Consider the following 12509-nt stretch of genomic DNA (forward strand, 5'->3'; position numbering starts at 1 on the left):
GGCGCCCCTAAAGACAGATTTTTTTTTAATGAGACAGACTTAAGGATACACAAGGGCTGTGCTAGTCTTTGGGTCCTGTGTTGGTGGAAGAATTTTCTTAGATACATAGCACTAGTTTCTTTCATTCATTTCACCCCAGGAAGGGGAAAGTGTAGAGCACTCCTTGGCTCTCAGAAGTGGAAAGTGCTCTGGAGGTGATCTCGTGTCCAGCCCAACAGACAAGGGTGCTCATGTGACTTCTGCTTATACTCCCAGTGACAGGTTGCTGACTGTCACCTTTGGCAGTCGATTTTGTTGGACACTTCTGGTTGTTAAAATGCCCTCTCTTTTGAGCCAAAATCTGTGTTCTTGTAACTCCTCCCCTCTGTTTTACTCTCTGCCTTTCGAAAGACCCAACCTACAGTCCGGTTTTCTTCCTTTCCTATGACTGCCCTTAGGGTATTTGTCTCCCCTATCTTTTCTCCAGACTGTACATTCCCAGGCTCTTTCTCCTTTGCATGATTTCTAGACTTCTCCCTACCGGTCTTGCCATCCTCCCCCGGGAACTCTAGTTTTAAGGTAGCCTTACAAGGTGATACTCAGAGAAAATCTGCTTCTCACTGAAACTCAGTGTGTAAGGAAAGGCCCTTACCTGTCTGTTTACCGCTGTGTACCCCTCCCTAGCATAGCAGCTAGTGCACAAATGCTTGTTTAACAAAGGGATGGGCCCCCTCTCCTGCTGACTGTTCTCGTGTCTCTAGCACATCCACAGCAAACCTGATTTACGTTGACCCTGTGAGGTTAAGCGTCTTTTTAGAGATGGCCAAACCGAGTCCCAGAAAACGGGCAGCGATCACTGAGCGGTGGTCATGCCAGAAATAGAACTCAAGTCTCTCAGCCCTAACTTCTGACCCCGGGGCCGGTGGTTGCAAAGTTTCTTATGTTTTAATAGCAGAACTCCTTGTCACAAAGGTAAGATTATATGAAAACTCTGGGGTGTAAAAGTTAAAACCAGAGCTGTTCTGCTAGAAGCCGGCGTGAGGCTCAGAGCCCTCCTCACTGGGCCTCCCTGCAGAGGCCCTCGGGGCGCCGTGGAGCCCAGTGTGATAGCACGGCAGGCTCCCGCACTGCCCTGTCTCACTGATGCAGCCGGAGCCTCGGCCGGTGGGCCACAAGGGGACGACGACCTGCCAGAGTGCTGGGCATGATGCTTCATTTGTCCGCTGCGTCTCATTAGGAGAGCTTTGCTGACCTTGCCCGTGTGGGTGCCATCCGCCCAGATGGCCAGTCCCCTCGACTCAGACCCCAGGTCTCAGCTGCTGTTCCCAGCATCGCTGAGAGGAAGACACGCTGACTTGCGTCAGCAGCAGGGGAGCCCCTGGTACTGTCATAGTTACTCTTCATGTCCGTGGGCTCAGGTGAGCCTCGCAATACTGTCCCCAGTCTTTGCCAGGTAAAATGAGGTCTGGAAAGGGGAGGCCGCCCTGCCAGCACACGCAGGAACTAGATTTCAGCTTTTTCTTGAGTTACTGCGGAAGACTTGGCTTTGCCCTCTAACTCTGAGTGAAGAAGAAATAAAAGGACAACTCCCCACCTTGGCAGAGTCCATCCTGTTCTGTCTTCTCATGTGATTTTCTCAGCAAGACAGAGGGGGATTTTTTCCCCCCATTTTACAGAGGAGGGAGCTGGTGCTGAGAAAACAAGCAACTTGCCTGGGATCAAATACCTAGTGAAAGGCAGGAGCCCAGGCCTAGAACGCAGGCCTCCTGCCTGCTGGCTTGAGCGCCTGTTCTTGTCTCGAAAGTGGGACGCTGCTGTGGTCGTGTCTTCTGGAAAACAGGAATGGACAGTTCATCTGCAGAAAGCGGGGGGGGGGGGGGGGGGGGGGCTGAGGTTCAAGTGCCCAGAGCTGCTCCCTTCAGAACCGTTTCTGGGGAAGGGCTTCATCAGTCCCACTGCCTGAGAGAAGGGCCAGTAGCTCTCTCCTGCTAGATTTGCCTTTACGCTCCTGGTTACCAAGCAAGTTCAGGTGGGTATTAGAAAGTAGTCCTAAAATCCTAACCCATCTTGCCACAGAGGTCTTACTGTGTGCCAGATGGTGTGCCTGACTGTAGTGTTGCTCACAAGCCCAAAGTGAGCCCCAAGCATTACCTAAACAGCCGACCTCTAAGAAAAACCGCAAAGGACGGTGGTGCGGCCCAGAACCGCAGACGCCCTCCACAGGTGGAGACGCTGTGACCGGGCTGAGGAACTGACCCGGTGAGGGTAGAGCCCAGTCATGAGAGGGAGCCTGCCTCGGGCTCTGGAGGGCTCTATCAGAAGCTGCCTGGTGCAGGGCCTCAGAAGACGGGGGTTTCCTGAGTTCTGAATGAAGAGAGAGTGGTTCTTAGAGAAGCATCTTGCCACTGAGTGCCAGAGCCAAGTTCTAACCCGATTCTGTCTCCGGGGCCCCGCTCTCGCCACTGTACACCCACGGCTTCCTTGGGGCGTTTCTGTTGACCAAGGACGGAGGGAACATAGGAGCAGACCCTTCAGACAGGCCCTTAGCCAGGCATCAAAGAACATTTCTGAAATGTCCTGCTGGCTGAGAGGGTCACTTTCTAAAGTACCCTCATCTAAGCAAGTGCATCTCTGCTCCAGCACCCCGTCCCCTGCGCTGGCATCTCGTGTGTAAAGAGGCAGCCTCTTCCTAAAACAGCTCTATTTGTTTTAAGGTTCTCCTTATCCAGAAAAAGCATAAGCCATCCAGCCCAGAAGAAACTTCAGAGACCATCTAGTCTAAAAGGAAGAGTCTCTAAGGAGAGCCAAGGCCAGAGAGTGGCATTGGGCTTGACCAAGGCCACCTAGTGAGAGCCAGAACCATGGCTAGTACGCAGGCGTCCTGAGACACGGCCCAGAGCTCTCTCTTTTGCTGCCTCTTGCTCCCTCCAAACAGCGCCCTGGCAGTCCTTCCAGGCTAGTTCCTGCCCTAACTCCGGTTTTACTGTTTTCCAGGTGAGAGCTTTGTCCTGGGGAGTAGTCTGACCCGGTCTTTGGAGCCACACTCAGACTCAATGGACTCTGCCTTGAATCCCACCAACCTTGTCAGCAGCTCCCAGAACCTTCGAACCCATGGGTACCGGCCTTTGGTTCCCTCCTGCAGCCTCCCGCTGGGCAGTGCCTCAGCGGTCCGCAGGCTGTGCCCCAGGGGTAAGCTCACAAGCCCTGGCCTTCCCACCCTCCCTCCCTCTTCCTGCCTTCCTCAGCGAGCTCTCCTTGCCCCCGCCTGGGAGTTGCACTGGGGTCTAGACTTACATTTGTGTCTGGCTAGGCACCCGGGAGGCAACTGAAGCTCTGGGATTGGCTTGAGAATAATGGAAACTGAGAGCCAAGGGCCTCAGGGAGCCGAAGGGACAGGGAAGGACACACCCATTCTTTATTAGCCATTTATTTGAACACCACCTGCGTTTGGCATGGGGAGGCAAAAATCAATCACTTCTTGTCCTCTAGGAGCTCACAGTCTTGTGGGAGAGATGAACACTTCAACAGGTAATTGTAAACCATCGTCTTGAGTACAGAGATATGCTTTGGGTGGTATGAAAACTGCAAGAAGGAACACCTGACCCAAGCTTGGGGTCCAGGGGAAGCTTCCTTGAGGAAGTGACACCCTGTTGGCGATGTAAAAGCCTGACCGTATGAGTGGCAATACCAGGGGTAGTAGGGAGGGAGAGCTGTCCCGGAAGAGAGCACAGCAGGAATAAGGGCAAAGACGAGAACCGGTACGGAGGGTGTGCACGGAACTGCATGCACCTTGCTATTGCTGAACATAAAGTGTCATCCTGGGGGCTTCAAACAGAAAAGCCTGGACAGGTCCAGGGCTACTTCACAGAGGACCCAAATGCCATGGTCGAGTTTAGAGTGCGTCCTGTAGGCCACGTGGGGCTGCTGAACGGTTTTAATTAGAGGTGGGACCCAAACAGGTGTGTGCTTTGTGTAGCTCACTGACGACTGTGTTAGGGTGCCTCTGAGGAAGGACTGACCAGAGAGCCCAGTTAGGAGGTTGTAGAGTGGGCCAGACCAGAACAGATAAAGGCCTGGATTGGGGGAGTGGTAGGAGGTTTGTGGGAGAGTGAATCTATTAAAAAACTATTCACGAGGTAGATTTAATCAGATTTGAGGATTGTGAGGAAGGGAGCAGGGATGTCTCCTCAGTTTCTAGATGGGGTGGTAGGGGAGATGGTGGTGCCATTCACTGAGAGAGGGGACCAACCATAGAAGAGAAAGAAGGGCAAGGAGACCATGGGGCATCTAGGTGATAACCCCACAAGCACTGGCTCTGCAGGGCTGATTCTCAGGGAAGAGGACTGAGCTGAAGACAAACATGTGGGAGTCATCAGCATACAGATGGTAGTTGAAGCTGTCAGGTGAATGGCAGCCACTTTCCGGGAGCGTATGTGTAGAAGGAAAAGAACAACTGACTCCAAAGATGGAGTCCTGGGGACCAACAGAGTTCAGGAGGTGGGAACAGGAAGAGGATCCCAGAAGGAGCCAAAGGAGTAGTCAAATGTGAGGAAAAAGAGAATATGATATTGTGGTGGCCAGGATTAGAGAGAGTATTTCAAGGAGAGTGCAGTGCAGCACGACAAAGGTTTGGTTGGTAAAACGAGGACTGACTGTCTGTGGGATGTGGTGATTAGTGGGTAACGTGCCCTCAGCAAGAGCAGCTCCAGTGGTGGCGGAAGGCAATGAGCACGGATTGCATGGCAGGGTCTTAGGGACGGTTTGAGGGAAAACAATAGTGACCTTCAAAAGAAGGTCTTCAAGAGCAGGAGCGCCCTGGGCGTGTTGATCAGCAGACAAGCTGAGCCTTTCAAGAAGAAGAGATGAAGAATGTCGGAGAGGAGAGAGTAAGGCATGGCTGTGGTGGGAAGGGTTAGCGATCAAGGGCATAGAAAGATGGGTCCATCTTAAGCCTTATTCTCTGAGACTGGAGGGAAGATTGATGGTGGCCATGAGTGAAAGGAGAGAGGGCCAAGTAGGGAAGGGCTTAGGGGTGCTCCCAGTGTGGACTGCTCAAGAGAAGATGGGGAAATGGAGTGAGGAGAAGGGAATGGTCTGCGGGGAACACCGAAGGCCTAGCTGTGCTTGGAGACTAGTCTGCCAGTTTGCAAGAGATGGGGTTTTCTTCTGTGGTTCTTGGAAACCTAGATGTGGGGTGAGAAAAGACTGAGAATTAAAGTTTTCTGTTGAGCTAGAAGGGCAAGAGGGCTAGGGGCAGGGGAGCATGTGAAGGAGTGATGGAGCTGGGGGTCAGCCATTTGGGTCATCAGCACTGGATCCGGGCAGGCAGGGAAGGAGCACGGCTGGGACAAGGCTGAAGGGTGGGGGAGACTGTAAGTCGGATGTGCTCAGTCTCTCTGTGAGGTGATGGGTTTAGTGGACTTAGGTCCGGGGCAGTTGCAGAAATGGGAGGGTAGGGTCAGAGAAAGGGATGTTTAAAGTTCTGAAGTGGATTCGTTCCAAGTGATGGCAAGAAGCAGACAGTGGCCTTGGCAGGAGGTTTTGAAGTAGAGTGGAGGTGAAGGTCACTGAAGGCAAGGTGGCTGACTGGTGTGCCCCTGAGGATGATGACAGGACCTGGCTGGAGCACAAGGCAGTGACCGGCGTAGCAGACAGTCTTCGTGTAACAAGGGCAGAAGCCCAGAGGTCCACAGGCGTCAGTGACCAGGAAGAGCCGACGGCTGGGGTCACGTCTGGCCTCTGAAGAGCATGAGCTTTCGTAAGAAAATGGCCTAAATGGCCTAAAAGCAGCCGTGGAGAGACAGGAGAGTGCCACCTCCACACCCCCTCATGGCCTCCCCCAGCCCCAGGCTGTGGAAGGGGAAGAAGATTCCATTGACCAGGCCTGCGGTGAAGAGAGGTGGCCTCGGGAGACAGTTTTCAGGGAGATTGAGCAGGAGGAGGGGGTGGGGAGAGGCAGGGATACCCCGCCCTGGCCCCGACCCCAGCAAGGCAGCGAGCAGCGTGGGGAGCCCTGCAGTCCAGGCAGAGCTGCGAGTTGATTCCTGGCCTCAAGTCTTGGGGGAGTCCTCTCACCTCTCAGGCCCCCATAATCCCCCTGTGCCCGGGGGACATCGTGTTTCCACAGGATTGTGACAGGGCTCAGAGGGAAGCAGGGGTATGGGGTCATTTGGGAGGCTGCGAGGGAATTACCGTCCCTGCCCTGCCTCCCAAGGCCCTGTCAGCAGTGCTGCTGACTGCGGCCGCGTGCGGCTGTGGCCTCAGCCACTGTGGTCTCCGGGACACCTCCGCTCTCCCTCTGGAATGCGTGAGTCTGTGGGCCAGGTCACGGTCTAAATCTCTTTCGATCCTAAAGAACCTCCTGAGGCTACGAAGGACCCGTCTGTTTGGCACTAGCATCGTTTCTCTCAAAGTATTTGGCTGTTGAGTCCATCGCTCTTACTTCACGAACGGAGGAGGAGGCATCAGTGCGCTAGCCTGGCCTCCTGCCGTAATGCGTCCCACCTGCCTCGGGCATTCTCAGACCGAGCCCCTCCGCCTGCCTAGCTGCCTTCACCGGGCGGTGGGGAGAGTCCTGGTGTACACTGTGTGCAGAAACCGGGAGAGGACAAGCCGGAATCAGGGCACTGACTGGGCTCCTTCCTCGCTGTGTGGTCTTGCGAAAGTTACTTCACTTCTCTGGGCCTCAGTTCCCTCATCTCTAAAGCGAAGATGCTGCTGCCTCCGTCAAGGGCTGTTTTAAGGGGCAAACAAGCTGGCGGTGGGGGTGGGGGTTCTTTATAAGGTTCACATGCCAGACCCCCCCCTTCCCCACACTCACCCCTGCCACCTGGTGCGTGCCACAGCCGTCTCTTGCTTGGACCGTGGTAGCAGCGGACTGGTCTCCCTTCTGCCCTCGCCCAGAGTCTGGGTCTGTTACCAACAGCGGGAATGGAGCGCAATGGTGGGAAATGGAGACTTTTAGCCTTTGCAAGAGACAGTTGAAGAGCACACCGCTCTGCTTTCATAGGTGTGTTCCAGCTCACATCTCAGCGGTGTCCCTGGCCCTTCCTGAGTGGTGAGGGTACAGACAGGAGCGAGCCAAGGTCCCTGCCTCAGGACAGACGTAGCCTGGCAGGGGAGACAGAAAGACACACAAGTAACTACGATGTGTGGTCATTCATGGAACAAACCTGTTGGAACATCTGCAGCAGACCAGGCGTCTTTTGCACGTTGGGGACTGTGAAAGGAAAACCCTGCCCCCCCCCCCCCCCGCCGTGTGTCTCCCCTACGCCCAGTACTCTACTCACCAGGACCTCACCCCTGACGCCCGGCAAGTGGCTTCTCCACACACTGAGCAATTGTGCCACACCCCCGGGGGGGCCTGCAACCGAACTGCGCCCTGACCCTATCTGGAGAGAGCTTCACACACATCCCATGGGGAAGGGTTCAGTCCCACCAGCCTGCCCCCCACCCGCATGCCACTTCAGGTGACAGTCGGAGGTCCAGGTTGTCAGCTGTGCTTCTGACTGGCTGTCAGTCAAGGGTTCCCACGATCCTCTTGGTTCACTCAGGAAAACGGTTACTTACTAGGTGACCAGCTTTTTATGAAAGGATGTAACTTAGGAACAGCCAGATGGAAGAGCTGCCCAGGGCAAGGCCTGTGGGAGGGGGCACGGGCTTCCACGCCCTATCCAGGGGTGCCGCTCCCCCACACCCCCATGTGCTCACCAGCCGGGTGCTCTCCAAACCCCATCTTTTTGGGGGTTTTTTTGGAACCTTCATTGCATAGGAGCAATTGATGAAGTCACTGGCGACTCTCCGTCCCAGGGAGATTGGCAACCAGCCCCCACCCTTAGGGGCTTTCCAGAAGTCACCTCCGGAACATACTCAGGTGTGGCTGAAAAGGGCTTGTTATAAGTAACAAAAGACCCCTTTATTTCTCTCGCCATTTAGGAAATTCCAAGAATTTTAGGAGTTCTGTGCCAGAAACAGGACAAAGACCATATGTATGTTTCTTATTAAAAACCACAATATCTCAAGGAAATAGGGCAGAAAAGAGGAGAATACAATCAACATAAATACGTGAAGTTGTTTTAGGCAGTGATATGTGCTGGGAACAGGGGAGAGTAATCAGATTGAGAGCGGCTCTGTGGGAAATGGGGTACTTTTACTAGGAGGTCAGTGAACTTCTCTCAGGAATTGATGTTTGAGATAAATATTGAGAAGGAATCAGATATGGAAAGCCCTGAGAAAAGAACAGAGGAGACTGAAGGTCAAAGAATAAAGCAGAGCCTATTCAAGAAGCAGAAAGCAAGCTCGTGTGTCTGGAGCAGGGCGAGGAAGGGGTGGGGGTAGGGGGTTGAGATCCGGTCAGAGGTAGACAGGGTCACATGATGGAGTACCTTCTAGACCGTGCACGGCGAGGAGTTCAGATTTCAGAGAGCCCAGACCCCACAGGGGAGATGGGGGGACTGTATTGGAGCCAAGATGGGCATAAAAGCTCTAAGCCGCAAGCTAAATTAACGTTGAGACTCCCGGCAGCCCAGGCAAAACTCTTTTCCGCCTCTGTGCATTATCAGCTGTCGCACGGTTAGCTACTCTCCAGGCCTTGGAAGAGGCACAGGGTATCATCCACCACTTTTTTTCTCCCTAGATCCCAAGGATTTGGCTCTAATCTTGCCCATCTCCCAAAGTCTCTCTGGAAATGGTCCCCAGAGCCCGTGTCATCCCCTTACTCATTGTTACCACTGACTCAAGTCCAGGCCGAACCACAGCCTTACTGTAAAATCCCTTCTGACCCTCTCCAGAATCAGATCTACTCTTAAAGGACAAAAGTTTGACTTCAGAAGAGTCTCAGACCCTCATCCCTTTGTGGAAAACCCTTCCCTCCCTCGGCCACCTCCGGCTCCTCCGCTCTGGCACTGCTGTGAGCCTCACACAGAGGGCCATGGGGACATGCCCAGGAGAGTGGTGGGGCGTAACAAACCAGTCCCCACCCGTTATGGCAGGTTCCCTCCTGTCCTGCAGGGTCCGATCGATACCTGGAAAGCCGGGATGCCTCTCGACTGAGTGGCCGGGACCCCTCCTCATGGACAGTGGAGGACGTGATGCAGTTTGTCCGGGAAGCTGATCCTCAGCTTGGACCGCACGCTGACCTCTTTCGCAAACACGTATGTGCCCCTGTCTGACCTCTCCCGTGTCCCCTGGGAGTCTTGCTCCCGCAACTTGTAGACTCTTAAAGGTCCCCTGAAGCTGAGCACAGGAGACACCCTGAAAACACAGACTCTTGGGTCTCGAGCAGCCCTCGTTGGGTTCTGAGTTCAGCCCACTCCTATAGGGTGGGTCTGACTCAGTCACATTCCTGCTGGGTGCATGGCTGGGGGGGTTCAGGCCCAGGGGAAGGACTCTCCTCTTTTCCTAGAAGTGCTCACTCTCCCATCTGCCTGCCTCGGCCTGAGAATCGGGGGCCTGGGCCCAACTTAGAGTCCTCAGCCAGATGGCTCCCACTCTCCAGCCTCATCAGCCCCCATCTTGTCCTTGCTGTTCTGTGAACTTCCAGCCTCTCTTCAAGTGACCGTTTGGGTGGCCAGGCACTGCTTCTGACCCACCTGCGGTGACCCCACTCCTGATTTGGGGTGCAGACCCAGTTCCCGCAGCCCCTGCTGCTTGGTGCTGTTCTGCCCTTTGGGCGCTCAGAACAGATCTGCTGCCTTCCATGGGTCATTTCAGTCTCTCATGCTGGTGGGTCTGGGGTGCTGTCGGGTCAGGCCTAAAGATCTCACAGCTGCTCAGTGGGCGCCTGCTCTGAGCCCAGCTCACGCGGGGCCTGGGCGCTCAGGAAGGAAGAGGACTCACGGAGTAACAGCTGAGGATCGGATCGCTCGGAGCCAGTCTGGGAGAGGGGACGAGCACGTGGGGGCGGGGGGACACTGCCTCAGGCTGCAGGGGGACAGCAGGACAGGCGCTGGGAAGAGCACCTGCTGGGCTCAGTAGTAGGTGCGGGGAGCGGGTGGGCTGGGTGGTGCGACCAGCCAGGGTCTGACGGCCGCTCCCCCCCAGGAGATTGACGGCAAGGCCCTGCTGCTGCTGCGCAGCGACGTGATGATGAAGTACATGGGGCTGAAGCTGGGGCCCGCGCTCAAGCTCTCCTTCCACATCGACCGGCTGAAGCAGGGCAAGTTCTGAGCCGGGACGCGCAGCCCACACCCCGGAGGGGTCCGCCGGAAGGGGTCAGCCGCCTTCTCCCCAGAAGGGGGAACGAGCAGCCCACTGCTGGCTCCTCCGTGGGGTTCGGGGCCGCCTCAGGACTCCAGAGGCTGTGTGGAGCCCCCGCTGCTCCCCTCCTGCCGTGGTATGTCCTTCCATGAAGGACTGAGGAGGGGAGGGTGCGGGGCCCGGGGCTGGCGCGGCTCTTCCCTCAGCCCTGCCTTGGCTCTGAGGTCCCTCCCTATTTATTTCTCAAGCCCGGTTGGCCTCTCACTGGGCGTGTAGACTGAACACCTTTCAGGTGATGGAGGAAGGGACGACCCCTGAGGCCTCAGAGGATGGGGCCCTGAATTGACACTTGGGCCCAGTCCCCCTGCCACCTGCTGGGCCTGGTGTGGCACCCCACTGCCCCACAGCTCCTGCCACCTCCTCACAAGAGCTCCAGACTCCAAACTCATGGTGCAAACCTCTACCTTTTTTTAAAAAAGATCTTATTGTTTAAATCTGTTGTTTCTGGCACTTGGGCAAGCCCTCCAGTTCATTCTCCTCTCGCTGCAGACACTGGGTTTCAGGAGGAGAGAGACTGCCCCACCCTGGTCCCAGAGAGGCGGGCCCTTTTCAAGGACATCACCCGAGGGCACTTTCTCTGTGGGGTGGACAGATCCTTGGAGCCTTGACTATCGCTCAGCATGGGGAGGAGAGCGTTCCTGTCACCTTGCCCTCTTCTTCCACTGGGCCGTTTGCAGCCCCGGGGCCTCATCTGTGGGAATGGGAGTCCCCTGCCCCACACCGTCCCCCACAGCTCCTTGCCCCGGCCGGAACTACTGCCCAAGGTTAGGCCCCATGATTTTAGGCCATGAAGGCCATGAGGTGGATGGGAGGGAAGGGCCTGCAGGCTGGAATTTGGTGGTACCTTCTCCGTTGTCCAGATGCTTCCTTTATAAGCAAGTCAGCAGCACAGCCGCCCCCACTGCCATCCGGACTTCTTTTATGTCAATTTGTTTATAAATAAAAACCAATATAGATGCCAGTGTGGTTTTAATCAGTCGACAGAGCACTGAACCTCCCTTGGCACAGCGCTCCCCTTTCTTGGCCCTAGTTTTCTCGTCCTTAAAGGAGACGTGTACACCAGGTGAGCCCCAAGAGTTCTGATTCCAGCAGTTCCTAAAAATCAGGCTGGCGGCCAGATGCCCACTGGGAAGGCAGCGTGGAGTCTGTTCTCTGCCCTCAGAGGGCTGTGCTCTGGTGCAGTGAGACAGCAGGGAGCGCAGGAGCTGCGCGAAGCCTGAGCTGGAAGAGCAGTGTTTGGGTCCGCAGCTCCGAGAGCCTCCGTGACTGGGCTCATCCTGGTCCCCACCGTCATGGGGTGAGGAGAGACGCAGGCTCGCCCGGCTTGCATCGTACCCCTGGCGCCGACCTGGGGCCACACGCTCCAGGCCAGGGTCACACGGCCTCTTTCTGCCAGGGCTGCGGAAGGCGTAGGGCCAGCAGCACCGTGCGGGCAAGTCTGGTAATAACGGACACCCTTGTGTCACTGTGGCCCCGTGAACCACCCCAGGGCAGTGAGAATCCGCTGGCTACCTTCACGGCAAGCCCATCTGATAGAGGAGGACATGCAAGGTCTGCTCACAGGAGCCCCCGAAGCCGGCTTCTGGAGCCAAGCGCTCCCACACCGCGGCCAAGGCGGAGGCGGCCCTAGTCCGTCCATTTACTGTGAGGCTCCGGAGGGGTCACTTCCCTTCTTCGGGCCCATGTGGCTGTGAGGGTTTCAGATGAGGAGACTTCTGAGGGCCCTGCCAGCTCTCACCCTGGCTGATGCCAACATGGTGACTAATGGATAACGTCCTTTGCCCTTGGCCCCTGTGGGGTTCTCACCACGTCGCTGTGATGCAGTCGGGGTCAGGCCTGCCGCACCAGAGCAGGACTCCGTGCTCCACAGACTCCTGGACACTGGGGTGCAGTAGGCTGTGCCGATCGTTCACAGTCGTCCCAAAGAGGGCCTTGCGGAACCGACAGTGAACTTCTGGATGTGATCCTTACCCAAGAGACAGACGCAGGGACTGAAGGTAACACCAGCTCATGGAGACGGGCCAGACACACGGCAGGGAGGCGCCTGTGGAGCCAGTCAGCATCCCCCTCGCTCACCCCCTTGTCACCCAGAGCGTACGGTTTGCCGGCTTATTTGTGCGGAGTTGTTTACGTGCATTCTCTCGCAAGTGAGAAAACTGAAGCTTGGAGAGAGTGGAGGTACCTGCCCCACAACTCCACAGCTAGTCAGGGGCGCCTGTAACACCCTCCCGGGGGCTGCTGTCCCAGCTCCTGCTGACCGTCCAGACTCAAGA

General features: G+C 56.0%; 1 protein-coding gene across 13 annotated transcripts in view; it reads left to right on the top strand.

Moving 5' to 3' along the window:
• The window catches only part of SCMH1 (Scm polycomb group protein homolog 1), a 173151-nt gene extending 161954 nt beyond the window's left edge, over positions 1-11197 (top strand). For 7 of the 13 annotated variants that reach the window (XM_057310723.1, XM_057310724.1, XM_048220707.2 and 4 more), the window contains 4 exons: positions 2974-3168; positions 3469-3507; positions 8989-9131; positions 10021-11197. In XM_057310723.1, the coding sequence (XP_057166706.1) occupies positions 2974-3168; positions 3469-3507; positions 8989-9131; positions 10021-10146 (503 nt within the window). In that variant the 3' untranslated portion in view covers positions 10147-11197. Of the gene's footprint in view, positions 1-2973; positions 3169-3468; positions 3508-8988; positions 9132-10020 lie in introns of those variants that run through there. The other 6 variants (XM_057310726.1, XM_048220708.2, XM_048220711.2 and 3 more) reach the window with 2 other exon arrangements.
• Positions 11198-12509: the final 1312 nt, after the last annotated feature.

This window comes from Ursus arctos, unplaced genomic scaffold (assembly GCF_023065955.2).
Source record: "Ursus arctos isolate Adak ecotype North America unplaced genomic scaffold, UrsArc2.0 scaffold_12, whole genome shotgun sequence".
Taxonomy (NCBI): domain Eukaryota; kingdom Metazoa; phylum Chordata; class Mammalia; order Carnivora; family Ursidae; genus Ursus; species Ursus arctos.